General features: G+C 47.8%; 1 protein-coding gene across 18 annotated transcripts in view; it reads right to left on the reverse strand.

Moving 5' to 3' along the window:
• Window positions 1-15,269, reverse strand: part of FBRSL1 (fibrosin like 1) — a 415,130-nt gene that overhangs the window by 237,775 nt on the left and 162,086 nt on the right. For 17 of the 18 annotated variants that reach the window (XM_065739039.1, XM_065739036.1, XM_065739047.1 and 14 more), the window contains exon 3: window positions 7,517-7,618. The exons of the other annotated variant lie outside the window; for it this stretch is intronic. In XM_065739039.1, coding sequence (XP_065595111.1) covers window positions 7,517-7,618 — 102 coding nt within the window. The remainder of the gene's footprint in view (window positions 1-7,516; window positions 7,619-15,269) is intronic. 18 annotated transcript variants of the gene reach the window in all.

A 15,269-nucleotide genomic window follows, 5' to 3' on the forward strand; every position in this document is an offset into this window, starting at 1 on the left:
TTCCATGTAAACTGCCCAGAAACCGCCACAGATCGATGCAGTGGAGCGACGTTTTCTTTTTGACAAACTAAAAGGAACCTACCCCTCCTCCTAAATACATTACAAAAAAACCCCAAATGCTCGTGGAATTCAGCCTCATATAGGAAGAAGGTTAATAGAGACACCCTGCAGTAAGAAGCAGGCGGGACGGCATCACGCGGTTCACTGGGTGCTTGGCTGCTCACCCCAGCACACAGACAGGAGAGGTGGGAGGAGGAACGCAGCACGGACGGCACTTCCTCCCCTGCCCCTCACTCAGCTCGCTCCTAGCACAGACCAGCAGAGCCCAACAAATTGCAAATCATAACCCAAACCAGAAACAGGAGGTTCCATTCAAAGCTTCTCCCTGGGCAGACAGCCCCTCCGAGCAGCCTCACTGGAACGCGGTTCTTTTCAATCTCGGCGACTCGTGGACTCCCCCAAATACTTTCCAGGCGTGGAGAGACCCCTGGCTGACAAACCCAGGCACGCTAACCACAGACCCGCTCTGCTGAGATAACAGTCAGGCATGCTGGGCTGCCCAAGAGCCCCGGGAACCTGCAGGCTGCTGATTTAAAACCACTGAGCAGAAAAAGAATAAACAATTTTTGAATAAAGTGTTACATCAGAAATAATTAAAATGGAATGGCAATTTACGCTGCATTTCTCACATCTAAGGATTGCTTTCTCCCTTGCAAGTTTCAACATTACATTTCCTGGAAATCAAGGGGAAAAAGTTATGCTGTTTTGGTTTTTTTTCCTCCCTCAGAATTTTTATTGTGCATATAAAGTTAGAAGCTGGTGAATACTTTGGATTCAACTTGTAAAATTCTTTCCAACAATTAGAGCTGTTGGCATGCATTTTTCTGCACATCTAACAAACCGCTGTTGCTTTTTTGGTTAGCTGGGAATGCTGGGGGCTCTTCTGGAGCATCCATACCAAACTGCCACATGGAGAAGCTTTGAAGGCCCCAATGAACATCAGCTACGAGCACCAGAGCAGAACAGTTTGCATGCGACTGCAACAACATCTTTTGGGGTTGATATAAACATCATTCCATCCATATTGTCTCAATATCCACATCAAATAAGAGGGAAAATGATCAATAGTGGCTGCAAATGTAAGAAATCTTTGTGGAAGTTTAACTTGGCCTCTGCCTGAGTTGGGAGAAAACAAACCTGTGCTGGTGAACATGGGGCTGCCTGGCAGAAGCAGTTACTGGGCAGCCTACAGCTGCAGCCTCGTACGGATACAGCCACACCAGCAGTGGGGACCCTCGTGCCTTTCTCTGCACTGCCCAGAATACACGGAGCTTCTGAGAGAGCCTGGTACTAGTTAGGGGCAAAATGAGGCTGGTCTGTGCATTTAACGATGTGTAAGTGGAACTACAGCACCAGGTGGCATTTGTGCATAAAGACAAATGGCTTATAATGTTTTGCAGATGATGTGCTCTTTCACAGCTAAAGATTTTTAAGCCCAAGGTTAAAAACAAAACCAGACAGCACAGACAAGACATTTCAGCTACTGCCACAGAGTGAATTATTTCTACTCTGGGATAGCTCTCCTGTTAATTACACTGGTGGTAAAAAAAATACACCTTTCAGGCAGCAAAGACAAAATCCTACTGTTGAAAAAAAACTATTCCCACACCATCGTCCTTGAGAGTTACACAGCAATTTCATTTAAGAGGTCTCTTCTTTATTCGCTATAAACACCATGATTGCAATTTAGAGGAGAACATGACAAAACCTCACTGATAACCTTCAGCAAGTTTCTCGAGGCTGGTCTGCCACACTGATGGGAAGTGTTATTTCCCTTGTATACATGAAAGCATGGCCTTCCCCTGCTCTTACGATGCAAAACAAATCAAGACTCGTGGTTTGTTGGCGAGTCTTAAAACCTCCCTCTTGCTGCCGCTACTTCACCAAGTTCTAAATTGCTTATTCTACTCTTCTAACCAGGGATCAGATTCTCCCACGGTATGGGTAGGGGCAGCTGCTGTCCACTTTCCATTGCTTGCAGATGACAGTTCACTAGTGGGGTTCTCCAGGCTCCATCTTACAGCCAGTTCTCCTTAATGTTTTCATAAATGACTTGGAGGACTAGAAGGTGTTCTGAGCAAAGTTTGCTGGCGATAATAAACTCGGAGGAGCTGTTGACCCCACCAAGAGTGGAGAGGCCTTGCAGAGAGATCTAGACAGTTAGAGCCAGGCAATCACCAACAGCACAAAGTTTTATGCAGTTGCTCTTATGAGGAGTGTCTGAGGGAACGGGGATTGCTTAGCATGGTGAAGAGAAGGCTCAGGGGAAAGCTTTATCGTGCCTTCTCTCGAAAGCAGGTTGTAGCGAGGTGGGGGTCAGCCACCTTCCCCAGATAACAGTGCTAGGATGAAAGGTAACAGCCTTAAGTCACACTAGGTGAAGTTGTCTTATCTCTGCTGACAGTGATAGGACCTGAGGGAACAGCATGAAGCTGCGATAAGAGAAGGTAAGGCTAGATGTCTGGAAAAGGTCCTTCACCACAGGGTGGCTGGGCACTGGCACAGGATCCCCAGAGCAGTGGGCACAGCCCTGAGCTGCCCAGGTTCAAGAAGCATCTGGAGAACGCACTTAGTCCTGTGGTTTGATTCCTGGGTACTTCTGTGCAGAGCCACGAGTTGGACTTGATCCTTCCAACTCAGGATATTATGCAATTCTACAACATATTGCCATTCCAGGCCTTCCAAAGTGCTCCTTCAGGACATCACCCTCTGCAGCATCCCTGCTGCTCTCAGCTTTTCCTGCTCTGAATCACACCGAGCTCTTCTGTCCCGCCGCACCCTGCCTAGAGCTGAGACCAGGCATCCCACGCATCTCACTGTTTGTCAAGTGGATAAATGTGGACCTGTGGTGCCACTGTGGTCCAATTCTCACTTCAGAGGATCTTTTGATCATGCTTCTGGCAAGGTACTTCAGCCTTAGGCGCACGTAATGGACCTGCAGCTTTGTGCCCTGCTGCTGCTTTAATCCCCTTGCCCCAGGAGGGGATGCGTGGTACAGAAAGTAGGAGGGAAGGGGGAGATAGCGACTGATGGCACACAAAGAAAAGCAGATCACAGAGAACTGTTTGAATTAGAAATCACAGAAATTATTTTGTATTCATCTACCAGAGAGAGAATTTTGTATCTGGTCTATACAATATGCTAAGCACTTATCAAAGAACATTCAGAGAGAGAAGATCTCTCAATTTCCTAGAAGACTGCTTTCTGTTAATACATTTAAAGAAAAACAAACAAACATACAAAGAGAGGATGATGGAAAATCTGAACAGATAGCCTGGGGGATGGGAGATGAGAGGAAAAAGCTCTGAACAACTCGGTAGCAGGGCTTGCTTTTTTTTTTTTTTTCTTCTTTTTTTGTATGTCTGAAGTCAATCCCTTGAAAAGGAGAGTTTTGACTCTTAAGTGGCCAGCACCTCTTGCAACATATTTCCTAATCAGTGAGTATTTACGGTCGATATTTTATATTTCCAATTTCCCCCTAAGGGCTCGTGAGAAAGCAGCACACCTGCCAACCTTTTCAGCTGGGCCAATAATTGCCAATTTGCTCTTTGCCTTAGTATATCACTCAATTTAGCCCTGGCTGTGCCCTGCATACATCCTCATTCATCTCTGTGCCCCCATGACAATTAGAGTGTTAGCTTCAGCTAACTAGGGCAACTATTCTACTAGGGTTGGAAGACAATTATTAGTCTATTTTCCCATCTTGTGGCAACAAAATTGAGAATCCATGACAATTATATTCAGCAATTCTGCACTCTGCCGCCTGCTCCCCCTCCTTGCCCCCACCTTCCGAATATTTCAAATTATCACAGCTCTACTACCACATTCAAATTTTCCATGTTCACAGGGAGTGAGGCTTCTATTTAAATGATAATGAGGGACGATCCATTCAATTTAGTGAGGGAGAAAATCCATTAAAAAGCAGGCAGTTCTTAAGCTGATGGGTCAAGAAAAAGATAAAACCTTTTTTTTTTAAGCCATTATACAAGGCTCTGTGTGGATTTTTGGACTGCCCAGGACATCAGAAAAGAAGAGGACAACTATGGAACACGGGAAAAGCCAAAACAAAATGCCCAAGCCTTCCACTTTTACTTGGGTCAACACAACAAAATAGCAGTATGGCTTATCTGGCTCTTAATTCTCCGCTAACTTCCAATTACTGCACTGTGAAAGACAGCAGAGGAAAATCCCATTTTGGAAAAGGGCTGTTGACTCTGCGCTGGCTGTAGAGGACTCGAGAGTACACGTGTAATAGGGATGTCAGCACAGTAATAGGTTTTAAGGGAGTTTTATGTCAACGCTGGGAACACAGACAAGTGGCAAATCCCCATTCCCTGTCCCCCACGCCACAATATCTGCTGCTCAGACCTGGGTTAAAACTTGTCTGCTTTCCTGCTCAGAAGTTTCATCATCCCAAGGATTGGCCCCAACAAATCACACCTCTGCAGCCAAAGATGATTTCACCAGATGATAATAAGCATTTTTTCCCAATGACCCATAATAAATGGCACTCAGCGTAACGTCTGGAAAGAAGGGACTGCAGAGCACAGTTGCTGTTTTACTCCGAAGTTGCAGCTCTCTCTCCTCGTGGAAGTTGCACTGTGTCAAAGCGGCAGCAGAACGCTCTCGTTCTGTGGCGGATGGGCTGACGGCGGTGTGTGTGTGCCCGTGTGTGCAAGACACAATCAATCACTGGCTTTGGTTTTCTTTAGAGTGCAATTACTTCAGGACGGACCACGCCACCTCTTGACTTCACGGTCCATTAGAGACTAACGACATGCATTAATGTAAATAAAGAACAACTCGCTGGCATCCCATTGAACAAGTCACCTCGAGAAACAAATCACATGGAGGAGCTAAAGCTGTTCATCATAGCACCTTCTGAACGGGGCCCACAGAGCGGCGCGGGGAGGACTCCTGTGCTCCGAAGGTGGCAGTGCCGAGCGCGCTAACGGGCACTTTCAGACACGCATTTCCCACCACACCTGCTGCGTACTGCTGCACAGCAGCCAAACCTGCTGCCTCCTGCCTCATTTACCCCATTGTTCACCCAAGTTAATGGGGACAGGGATGAGAGGGAAAGGCAGCACAAAAAAACAGGCTTGAAGGCCAGATGCACCAAGGAACAGCAGGAGAGCCACTCGGGGAAGAGGAATAAATAGCCCAGGTGCCTGCTGGCACAGCACATCCATCTGCAAGTAGCGCAGCAACGCCAGTGCAACGCATCCTAAAAGCTCCACGTGTAACCCCTAATGGTGAGCAGAGCCACCCAGCCCCCTTTCCATTGCCCTCCTGCCTGGGGCCTTCCCCGCACTCGGTGCCATGCAGAAGGCCTTGCACCACTTGAGCTGCCCACCACCCACAGAAACCATGTACCAGAGCATCACAGGGACCGGGGTCGCTGCACAGATCGTGTGCAAATTGACTCTCTGCACCGCAGCATCCTCTGCTCCCCTTCCCCTGTCCCCCTGCACCAAAACCCCACTGCCTTGTTCCTCGGCACACACACAGGGAAAACTGCCCGACTGCGCCTGTGGGACTTCCTGAGCCTTTCTGACAGCCACTAAACAAACTGCAGAATATTTAGCGGGACCCAAGGAAGCGTTGTATGTACTTAAAGCTAAATTGCACTCGTCGAGTAATGAACGAGGAGCACTCCGCTATTCAGGAACCTCACTTTTCCAACTGTTTAATTCTTAATTTGAATAATTCTCGCTCGCAATGGGGCTTTGGGTCACGAGAGCAACTCCAGCAAAGCCGCGAAGCGTGCCCCGGCCTCCGGGCGCTGCCCAGACATCCCCATTGACCGAGAAGAAGAAGAGCGCCTATTTCCCACTGAATGTCACCGGCTGATTAACCGCCTTTGAAGGCTTTGAGGGAATTAGGCGCTCGCGCTCCATTCCTACAGGCGCTGCCCGTAACTCTGGGGGCAAAGGGAAAAGAGGAGAAAGAACCGCGAGTGGTTCGGCTTAACAAGGAGAGGCTCCCAGGCCGCTTAACGCTTTGACCTGCGCTGATGGCAGGGTCTGGAGGCCCTGTTCCTCTCCCACGCCCCCACGTCACCGTGCTGTGCTCACACACCTGTCAAGAGCGGCCACGGGGAGGAGAAGGAGGGGATGGCATCAATGCAGACGTACATACAAAATGGAGATCACCGCCGCCTCCCAGCCCCATGGGGGCACATCTCAAGGGGTGATGTGGCCCTGGCCCCCCCCACCGCCCGCCCACAGGAGAAGGCGCTCGTGCCCCTGGGCTCAGCTCACAGGACGGGGCTCTTTCGCTCCTCCTCCCGCTGCGGGGGCTGTTTACAGTCCCCATTCGCACTCCAAACATGTAGAGAGAATTTTCCCCCGTCACATTTCCCTGTCAGAGCTGTCAAGCTGAATCCCGCTTTAATCTGCCAAAAGCACTTTTCTGCTGACATTTTTAATAAATACTTTCAGCTTTTAAACACATTTGTGGGAGCCATTTTTCCCCCTCTTTCTCCCTTCTCCTCCTATAGAATGGGCTCTGAAAGCCTTAATAGCAAATACATTACACTTATCAAAGGCTTTCCCCCCCTTCCTTTTGCATCCTGAAGCAGAGGTAGTGTTTTCAATTTTAAAGCTAAATTAACTGTCCAATTGAATTTAGCTGGTGTGAGCCGTTTTCTGTGACAGGTTTTAGTTATGAAGCATATTTTACATTAATAGAACTCAACATGAAAACCACTCGCTCTGGGATTTCTGTGGCTTGCCATTGAAATGGCAAATTTAATATTTCAGACATGCTCGTGCCAGCGTTTGATTATTGTTCTTCATTTAAATCTCTCCTAACGGAAAAGGTCCTAATTAGTAAAAAATCATGTTTTAATGAAGGCGAAATGCTAATTGCTAACACAAAAAGCCTTCATATGAAATTATCCCAGCACTGCCATTGATTTCTTGGTGACTCAAAAGCCCATTTGTGTGTTTACACACGAAGGCACCGTTTGCTTTTGTTTTATCATAACATTTCACTCAACGTACCATCAAATTTCCTGAGAGAATGACAGCTCTCCCCCCAAAACCTTCCACATCTTGGAGGCAGGAAGCGTAAAATTAGACGAACTGACTTCGCACCCAAACTATGCAATTATGCACGGGAGCTAAAACCAAAAACACTGTAAAAAGCTTTTTAACACAACTTCGTGGAAGAAACCAAACAAAACATCACGCCGCCTTTCCCTGAGGAATAACAATTCCATTTTGTTTTCCCATCTCTGATCTTTCGCTTATCATATTATTTGCACCATGATTATAGTGTTTGCGAGGCAGCTCAACCACTTATGCCATAACACTCAATCATGACATAAAAAAAAAAGTTATTACACAGTGACCTCTGGATGCCAACATTTGTTCAGCAAGATTTATGAAAAGCCGTGTCAGCAGCGGGAATTGCTGCAACGAAGCGGTGCTTTCTCCTGAACGGTACTTACATCACTGAGGCGGTCCCTTGAGCTGCTCCGCTGAGAGCTTGTGGCCTCCCTGATGCTGTCCTCCTCGCTATTTCTGCCACTTCTGCTTGTGGGGACCTTCATCTAGAGGGAGAAGAAGGAGGGGGAAAAAGGAGATTTTCAAGCACTGTCACCTGTTCCCGAGGTCACCAACAGCGCTTCACAGAGCGTCACTCCTGAGCGCCGCGGAGAGGATGCTTCCCAGCTCACGGGGATCCTCTGAAGTTGGGCTTCACCATAAACGCCCACAGATAACTCCTAGTGCCAGGGCAGGTCCTCTGACCACCAAACTGTCCCTCCTGAAGTTCTGTTTCTGTTCGCACATCAGCGAGAGGCAACAGTGTGGGACATCACCTAACTTCCCACTGCCATCTGCAAAGCGCATTGCCGGGCAGGAGAAGGATAGGATAGATGTGTCATTCACAGCTTCCTTCCTGGGCTCATTTACTAACAAATTATTCTGTTAATTCCCTTGTGAAATATTGGGTGGAAAGAAGTGTTTAATTTGTTAATAGGTTCTATTCATATCAGTTTGGTTCAATTTAAATTACACTATTTAAAATGTCGGCTGTACAAATTGGTACTTCTAATGGCAATAAAATCCCCTTGTTTCTCTCTGTCCTATTTCATTGCAGTCTGCAGCACTGATAGAAGGCTTTGTGCTGGAGAACCCCCAACACACCCCAACCTTTACCAAGTGGGATTTTACACCTGATATCAAAACAGCGCAACAAGGAGAGGCAAACCCTGCTGGGATCTCCTAGAACCACTTCCACCAGTGGCAACTCTGCATTTGCATCTTGTAATAAGGCAGGGAATCGACCACTTGAGATTCATCATGTTGAACCCACCCTGTTGTATTTCCTTAATAAAAAGGCCAGCGATATCAAGCACTGAAATCTAACTGCATTACATCATTGCTGCGGTTACTATCACAGTTTTCCTCCCATACAAAATAAGTACATTTCAAAAGATACATATATATTTCAAAATATCTCGGATTATTGGCATTCACTTCTTTTATTCTCTTTTAGGTCTTCATTAAGCAATTCTGATTGCAGTTATCACATTATCTTGGCTAGGATTCATGCCAAGCCAATTGGGTAAAGAGCGATACCCAATGGCTGCCTTTCAAACCAGTGGCACTACAGCCTTCCTCAGCCTCTGGACCTACACTCGCCCAAAGCCCAGCTCTCCTGGTTCCCACTCATCCACTTCTGCAGCCCTTGGATTTGAAGACTCTAACCTTCTGATTTCAAAGTATCCAGACACAACAAGCACATTTGTTATCCTGAAATGGAAACTAACTCTTACAGGAAAGAACTCCAATCTCCCTAAATGCAGTAGGGAAATACCTGCTGAATTCCCTGGCTTTCTGATCTGTACCCGGACTGCTCCCATCTAGCAACACATCACAGCCTGTGACTGCTACTGCACTTTTGACATAAACAACTGGACAGCTGCAACTTAAAGGAAAAATAAATCACTCCATTCCAAATCCCTTAACCTTCCTAAGCGCCAGTGTTCACTACAGCATTATTCGAAGGGACTAAGCTGGCAGCTGTTTAAAGTTAGCACAGACTTGCCCAACCTGTTCTCAGACTTCAATCCGCTGTTTTTCTCGAGTTACAGTATGCTCCCAAGGCCACCTGTTTCTCATCCCCAAATTTCATTAAAGGAGAACTACACCTACACACAAGGTAACAAATTGAGACAATTTGACCCGACAGGGCCTTGTGCGGGCAAGCAAATTAGAAGCATCACTGCTGCCATTAACCTTTCCAAGTAAATATCAATTATTAAACTTGCTGCACTACCTCTGTCCCCACTTTGCTGCTGTGAAGGAAGAGGGTCATCAGCCTTTTTGACAGATGTTGTTCATTTACACCTGCTGCCTGCCAGCGGGGGAGCCTGCACACCCGCAGCCCCAGCGCTGAGCCGAGCTGCCTTAATTCATCAGTAATTACCCTAATGAACCACACGCAGGACCCAGCTAGGAGGACAGGTTGTTCTGCTAAGTGGATGCACTGACTTCACAGGTACACTCAGCAGACCGGGGTATCGCAGCAAGCCGGTGAGAAGCTGCTTTTCCAATTGCTGGCTGCTCGACTTCTGTCATTTTCTGCGGCTGTTTTTGCCTGAGTTCCAGAAATTCCTCCTGACCGTACCCCCAGGCCGAGCTTTACTATAAAACCTGCTACTGCCCTGCCTCCAAAATCATTTCAATTTCTCCTTACCCCGCACTGCTGCAAGCTGCCCAAGCCCGGGGAGCAGAGGTGAGGAGGTGGCAGTGCAGCCCCTCTGCAGGACCCGGTGGGGGGAGGCACAGACCTGCAGCACGCAGCCCAGCAAGCACTGCCGCAGCTGCACCGTCCTGTGCCACACAGCGCCGGGAACGCACGCAGACGTTACAGCAACATCAGTCACAATCATCACATGTTTTAAGTATAGGAGCCAAATAACCTAAAGGTACACACGAGAAGGAGACAAGGCAACGCAGTGCAGAGAAAAGCTGGAGTGGGCAGTCCCAGCCACCCGCCATCGCTCGCGTTTGGTTTGCAGCAGGAAGCACTGAGCTTTCGATGGGAGCGCGGTGGAGCCCGGCAGCGCTGCATGGCAGGCTGGCTTGGCAGGAGAGAGGGAGAGGCCCGGGAGGACCTGCGTGCCCACGGTCCATTTGCATGCTGCAGGTGCCTGCAGACAGTCCCCAGCCATATTTGGAGCCAAGAATTATGAACCTTGCGCTGTTGGACATCGTGTAGCATGATTAAATACCATAACTCATTCCAGTAATAACTCCAGCTCTCATTAAAGTCCAGCTCCGCTTCCTGAACTGCTGCTGCCTTTTCGTCCCTGCCATCAAACCTGCCCCCTCCCTGCTTCTCCTTACAGGGTGTGGGTGGAGGAAGATACGAATGGGCAGGACGGGGTCTCGACTCGCTAAAAAGGGCTTCTTCATTATCAACGTGCTGGCTCTCAGCACCAGCTTTTTAATCATAATAGATCAGTCCACTCCCCATTTACTTATGCTTTGTTCATGTCAGAGGAAAGCACATTTTTATTTGGCACACCTATTTTCAAATCACGAGCCCGCTGCCCCCGCTCGTCATTAATAAACACACTTCGATTTATCACAAGCTCCGCTGGAGTGCTGCGGGGAGCCTGGGGCAAAAGGAGACAAATTCTTTTCTTAAGTTGTTCTGAAAGGTGCTGGGCTCCCCGACCCTCACCCCCATTAACCCAGTGCAGCTAGTTTGCTCCTGCTGGGAGCTCCCCGGCTTGCGCGGCGGCGAGCTCGGACTGATCTTGTGCCATCTCAATATATTTGTTCATTATCTTGCGCACACACAGAAGCATTTGGAAATGTACTCGGGGCACAGGCCAAATTGAATCATCTGCCTTCATTTTCCACACGATCTGAAGCTACAGCTGCTACAACAGGCTGTGGGATTTTTATTTTCCTTCCTTAGCGGTTTTTCCTCTCTCTTAAAGTCACAGCGGTCGGATTTCAAACCTGTCCCAGTGCCTGGGTGCAAGTCTGCTTTATACAAAATGGGTCACGTGGACAAACGGGGGGGGGGGGGGGGGAACTTCCCAGCAACCCATTTCTGAGCTGTTCTGAAGGCAACACAGGAGGCAACGCCCTCGAGGAGAGACATAATTGAAGCACTGGGCTTGGGAACGCCTGTTCTGGTGGCTCCCCTGGGTCTGTTGTCCATCCCTCCTCCCTCCTTGGCCAGGCAGCCGCCACCTCCACGCTGCACCCTGGGAGCAGCCCCATGGGCACAAGCGTGCTGTGCAGGTCAGAAGGGGACAAGGAGGTCCATGCAGCTCTGAGCCCAATCGTGGCCTTCTAGGAATGTATTAACTGCTTGAGAAAAAAGAGTAATTCCTTTAAGAGCTCGGGAAGATCGACTTTCACATGCACTGAGAGAAAGGAAAGACCCAATGCAACCATCAGATTCAGGATTTCACTGACTCTGAGGCAAATCTGCTTTGGCATAAGCTGCCTGGAGGTAAGTAGGTACATCTGAAAGGCATCCAAGTTGCAGAGCTTAGGTCCAAGCTTTCAGACCACCGGGGATAGGGATGAATCCACCTTATCGCACTCATCCATCTAAACTAATGCTGCATCTCATCAGCGTACAGCGGCGTTATTGCCCGCTCTGCCACAGCACTCTTTCCTACAGGGTCGGCTGAAGGAAGAGAAGTTTCCTGCAGATAGCATCTCAGAATAACAAAGATGATTCCCTACGGCTGCAAGAATCGTTACGAGCAACTGTTCCAAAAACTTATCAAAGCTAATTGTAAGGCCTGTTCCCTTCCCCACAAACAAGAAAATGATGTTTAAACCATGTTTCGGGAAGACTTTTTTTGTTTTGCTAACATATGCTTGGCATTTTATTATCAACTCCCAGATACGCCTGTGTTTCTCTTGGTAGACTATCAGCAGCAGCAGCTTTCTGCAGCAAGAGACAGTAAACTGCCTTAATAAATACAAATGGACAATTTAATTAAGATATATAGGAGACTTGGAAAAAGTACCATTTGTGGACGAAACAGTCTGTTAAGGGATCACACTCAGGACTAGTTCAGGGTATGTTAAGCAGGCAACGATAAGTGGCAGTGAAACATTCTGCACAGAATCACCCCAGTGATTAAAAAGCACATTGAAATTATAAACGTCGGTTTTCCAGAAGGGAAACAACAACAGCAACAACAAAAAACAGCCACCGAGCTGCCTCGGGTCTTGATGCCTGAAACAAAACAAACCATTTGGCTTTAAAAACTCACTTCTTTAAACCTGCAAAGACCCATGTATCAAAACAAGGTGGATTCAGCTAAACACATTACTCCTGACTTGTTTCCTTGAAAATCCGGCCTTAATGCATTCTAACAAAATTTATCTATCCCAAGCATACCTCGTAATGAGATCAACTGGGAAAAATATCGGGCTTGTTTGTATATTTTATACTTGCTCTAACTTGGCAGTTTGGAGATTATGTATTCCCCAGGTCCCTCCTTAAATCGTTTCACACGCTGCAATTTGATTTTCTTTGCTTGCCCTTTTCCACAATTTTTTTGATACATTTTATTGAGTTCTGGCTCAGAGGGAAACGTTCCCTTTGAATTAAGGGTGCAATCATTTTTTTCCCTCTAAATAAGGACATATGGCGTAGAAAGCAATGTTATGGTCTGAGGATTTTATGATTGAAGCAGGACTCATTTTAAAAAATGACAGTAACATCAGGTTAGATCAGAGCAGCTCTTTCTAATTGGGCGGTGCTGCTGCGGATGCTGCGATCTGCTATCACAGCTATAACTTATGGTCAACACGACACGTCCATTTTTACTTACTGCGATGAAGAGCAAAACAAAGCCAATCGTCGTGGCGCAGAGAGACACTTCTCCCTCCTTACTTTTATATAACTTTCTGGATGGATGTGAAATACGTTGTATGATTTTTAGAAACACAGAGTTTATACATTTGACTGGCATACGGACAACAGATTTCTAATGCTGGCGTAGCTATTTTCTCTGGAAAAGTTATTTGCACTGCAGTTCACCAGCCTGCTTAATTTTAGCCTCTCTGGGATGCAGGGAAGGTGAGCTCCTGTTAGCAAAAGCTTTCTGCCTCTAGGCTGCCAGTCAGCTGCAGCAGGAGGGCGGGCAGCAAAACACGGTGCCGGGGAGAAGTCAAAATACTCCACCAGAGGCATTGCTGGCTTCTCCACTACTTGAGTAACATGAACTACTCACGAATAACCGGACTGAGCACCCAAACAGCTGACAGGAGAGGCACCTTCGGTTTTTAAAAACAAATGAAAACTGACGTCGTGATGTGGTGTGGTCCTTCGGCTTTGCAATTTTTAGAGGAGCTGCTCCTGTTAGCCAGCAACATCTGCAACGAGCTCAGCTTTGGCTCTCCAAGAGAAGCTCCTCCAGGGCTGCTCTCCAACCTGTGCATGGTGCAGAGCAGTTCTCAGGCCAGGACCCGAGGGCAATGGCTGGGCAGGAGCCAGGGGACCCCCACTCATTCTGCCTTTCTAAATGCCCAACCCAGGAACTGCTGCTGGATTTTGCCCTTTTGAAAGAGAGCATGTCAGTGCCCAAGGGGACTGGAGGAGCACTTTCCAGCAGTGCCCGACACCCCGAGGCCTCAGGAGCAGCAGGGCCAGCAGCTCTGCACCCAAACAAGGTGCTGGGACAGCAGCACAGGAGCTGCCAGGCAGTCTGGGCCACGGAGCAGAGCAGCACTGCTGCCCCACATTGTCAGGATGTCCAGGTGTGCCGCAATGCAACAGCTCCTGCTTGTTCTGGAAGAGAGCTGGTGCTGCAGCGGGCAAAACTGCTTGATTTTCCAGCTGCCATCAGGCCTGCATAACAAACTGCACTCTGCGTGCCCCCAGCCGTACTTGGCAGATGGTTGGAGACAGCTGGGAAAATCTGGGTTTGACATACGTCAGTGATAAACTGTGCCGGCACAGACCTGCTGGGGTTATGGTGAGCTGTGTGCGAGGAGCTGCACGGGGCTCAGGCTGGCAGGGCAGGCAGCTCACCCCGGGGATCTGTGGCACTGGGGCTGGCTGATAGGGCAGCATGGCTCTGAGGTGAGCAGATACAGCACAAGGTGGCACCCAGAGGCACAAAACATACAGGTGTCACTCAGTGACTGAAGAACCAGACTGCACAAGGTGGGTGTGTAATCACCACTGACAAGACAACAGCACCTAATAATGACCATGTCAGGTGTAACGCTACGCCAAGTGCTGGATGCCCTAACTGCCCTTTAATTCAGCCACAGGTCTGAAGGAATAGCACACTATAAATACTGCTGGGGAGAGCTGAAAGCCTCAGAGCAAATTACTAAATAAGATTTGCAGCTTCAAGTTTCACACAGAGGCGATTTGGACCCACAGTTCTCTGTTATAAAGCACCATCCAATTTGCACGCAACAAGAAGTTGATTTTGCACTTCTCTGGGGCAGTGTGAAAGAAAGGGATACAATAAGTGTCGGCTGAGGTCTCGTAGCAGAGATGCAGCAAGTGCTGGGGCAGGACTGGGGTACCATCAGCCAAGCATCACCTGAGCAAGGCCCAAGCTGTGTTCAGCTGGAGCCAATGGACTGCATTAGGCTGAGTCTACACAATGCTTTTAAACACCATGTAGGAGGCAATCAGAACTGACAGCTCTAACGTTGCTGCCATTTACGCACACAGATACCATCTATTAAAGGCTAATATCAACAGCTGTGATGTTCAAAGCAGAAGTAGATTTAATATACATATTAAATTGTCCAAAGCTGCAGGAAATGTTTCAAAATATGTTAGGAAATTCAACCAAGAAAAATCTCTCTGTATATCACAGTATTTCTCTGCTAGTAATACTGCCCTTCAAAAGTAGCAGGTCTGAATCAAAGACAAGAGATGATAATCTTCAAAGATGATTTTAGTAAGAGTAAATCCCCAAAGGGTAAACATGTTACTAATGATGTCATACAGCAAAAAGATTCAATGCAGCCGTGCTTTGTTCTTGGAAAGAAAGTAGACTCATTCCCCAGCATTTGTGAAGAACAAACTTATCTAAAACCAAAGCTCAGATCTGTTGGACAAACCCCAGAAGAATGGGAGCTCATGCGCACATGGATGGTGCGTGTCAATAGACGTGGAAGAGCCATTGAAAGGGGCAAGTGCTGGGGAAAGAGAGAAGAAGGAGCAATTGGGACTGGCTGGAT

This window comes from Cyrtonyx montezumae, unplaced genomic scaffold (assembly GCF_038088225.1).
Source record: "Cyrtonyx montezumae isolate F1298 unplaced genomic scaffold, pur_monq_1.0 scaffold_23, whole genome shotgun sequence".
In the NCBI taxonomy this organism is placed as follows: Eukaryota; Metazoa; Chordata; class Aves; order Galliformes; family Odontophoridae; genus Cyrtonyx; species Cyrtonyx montezumae.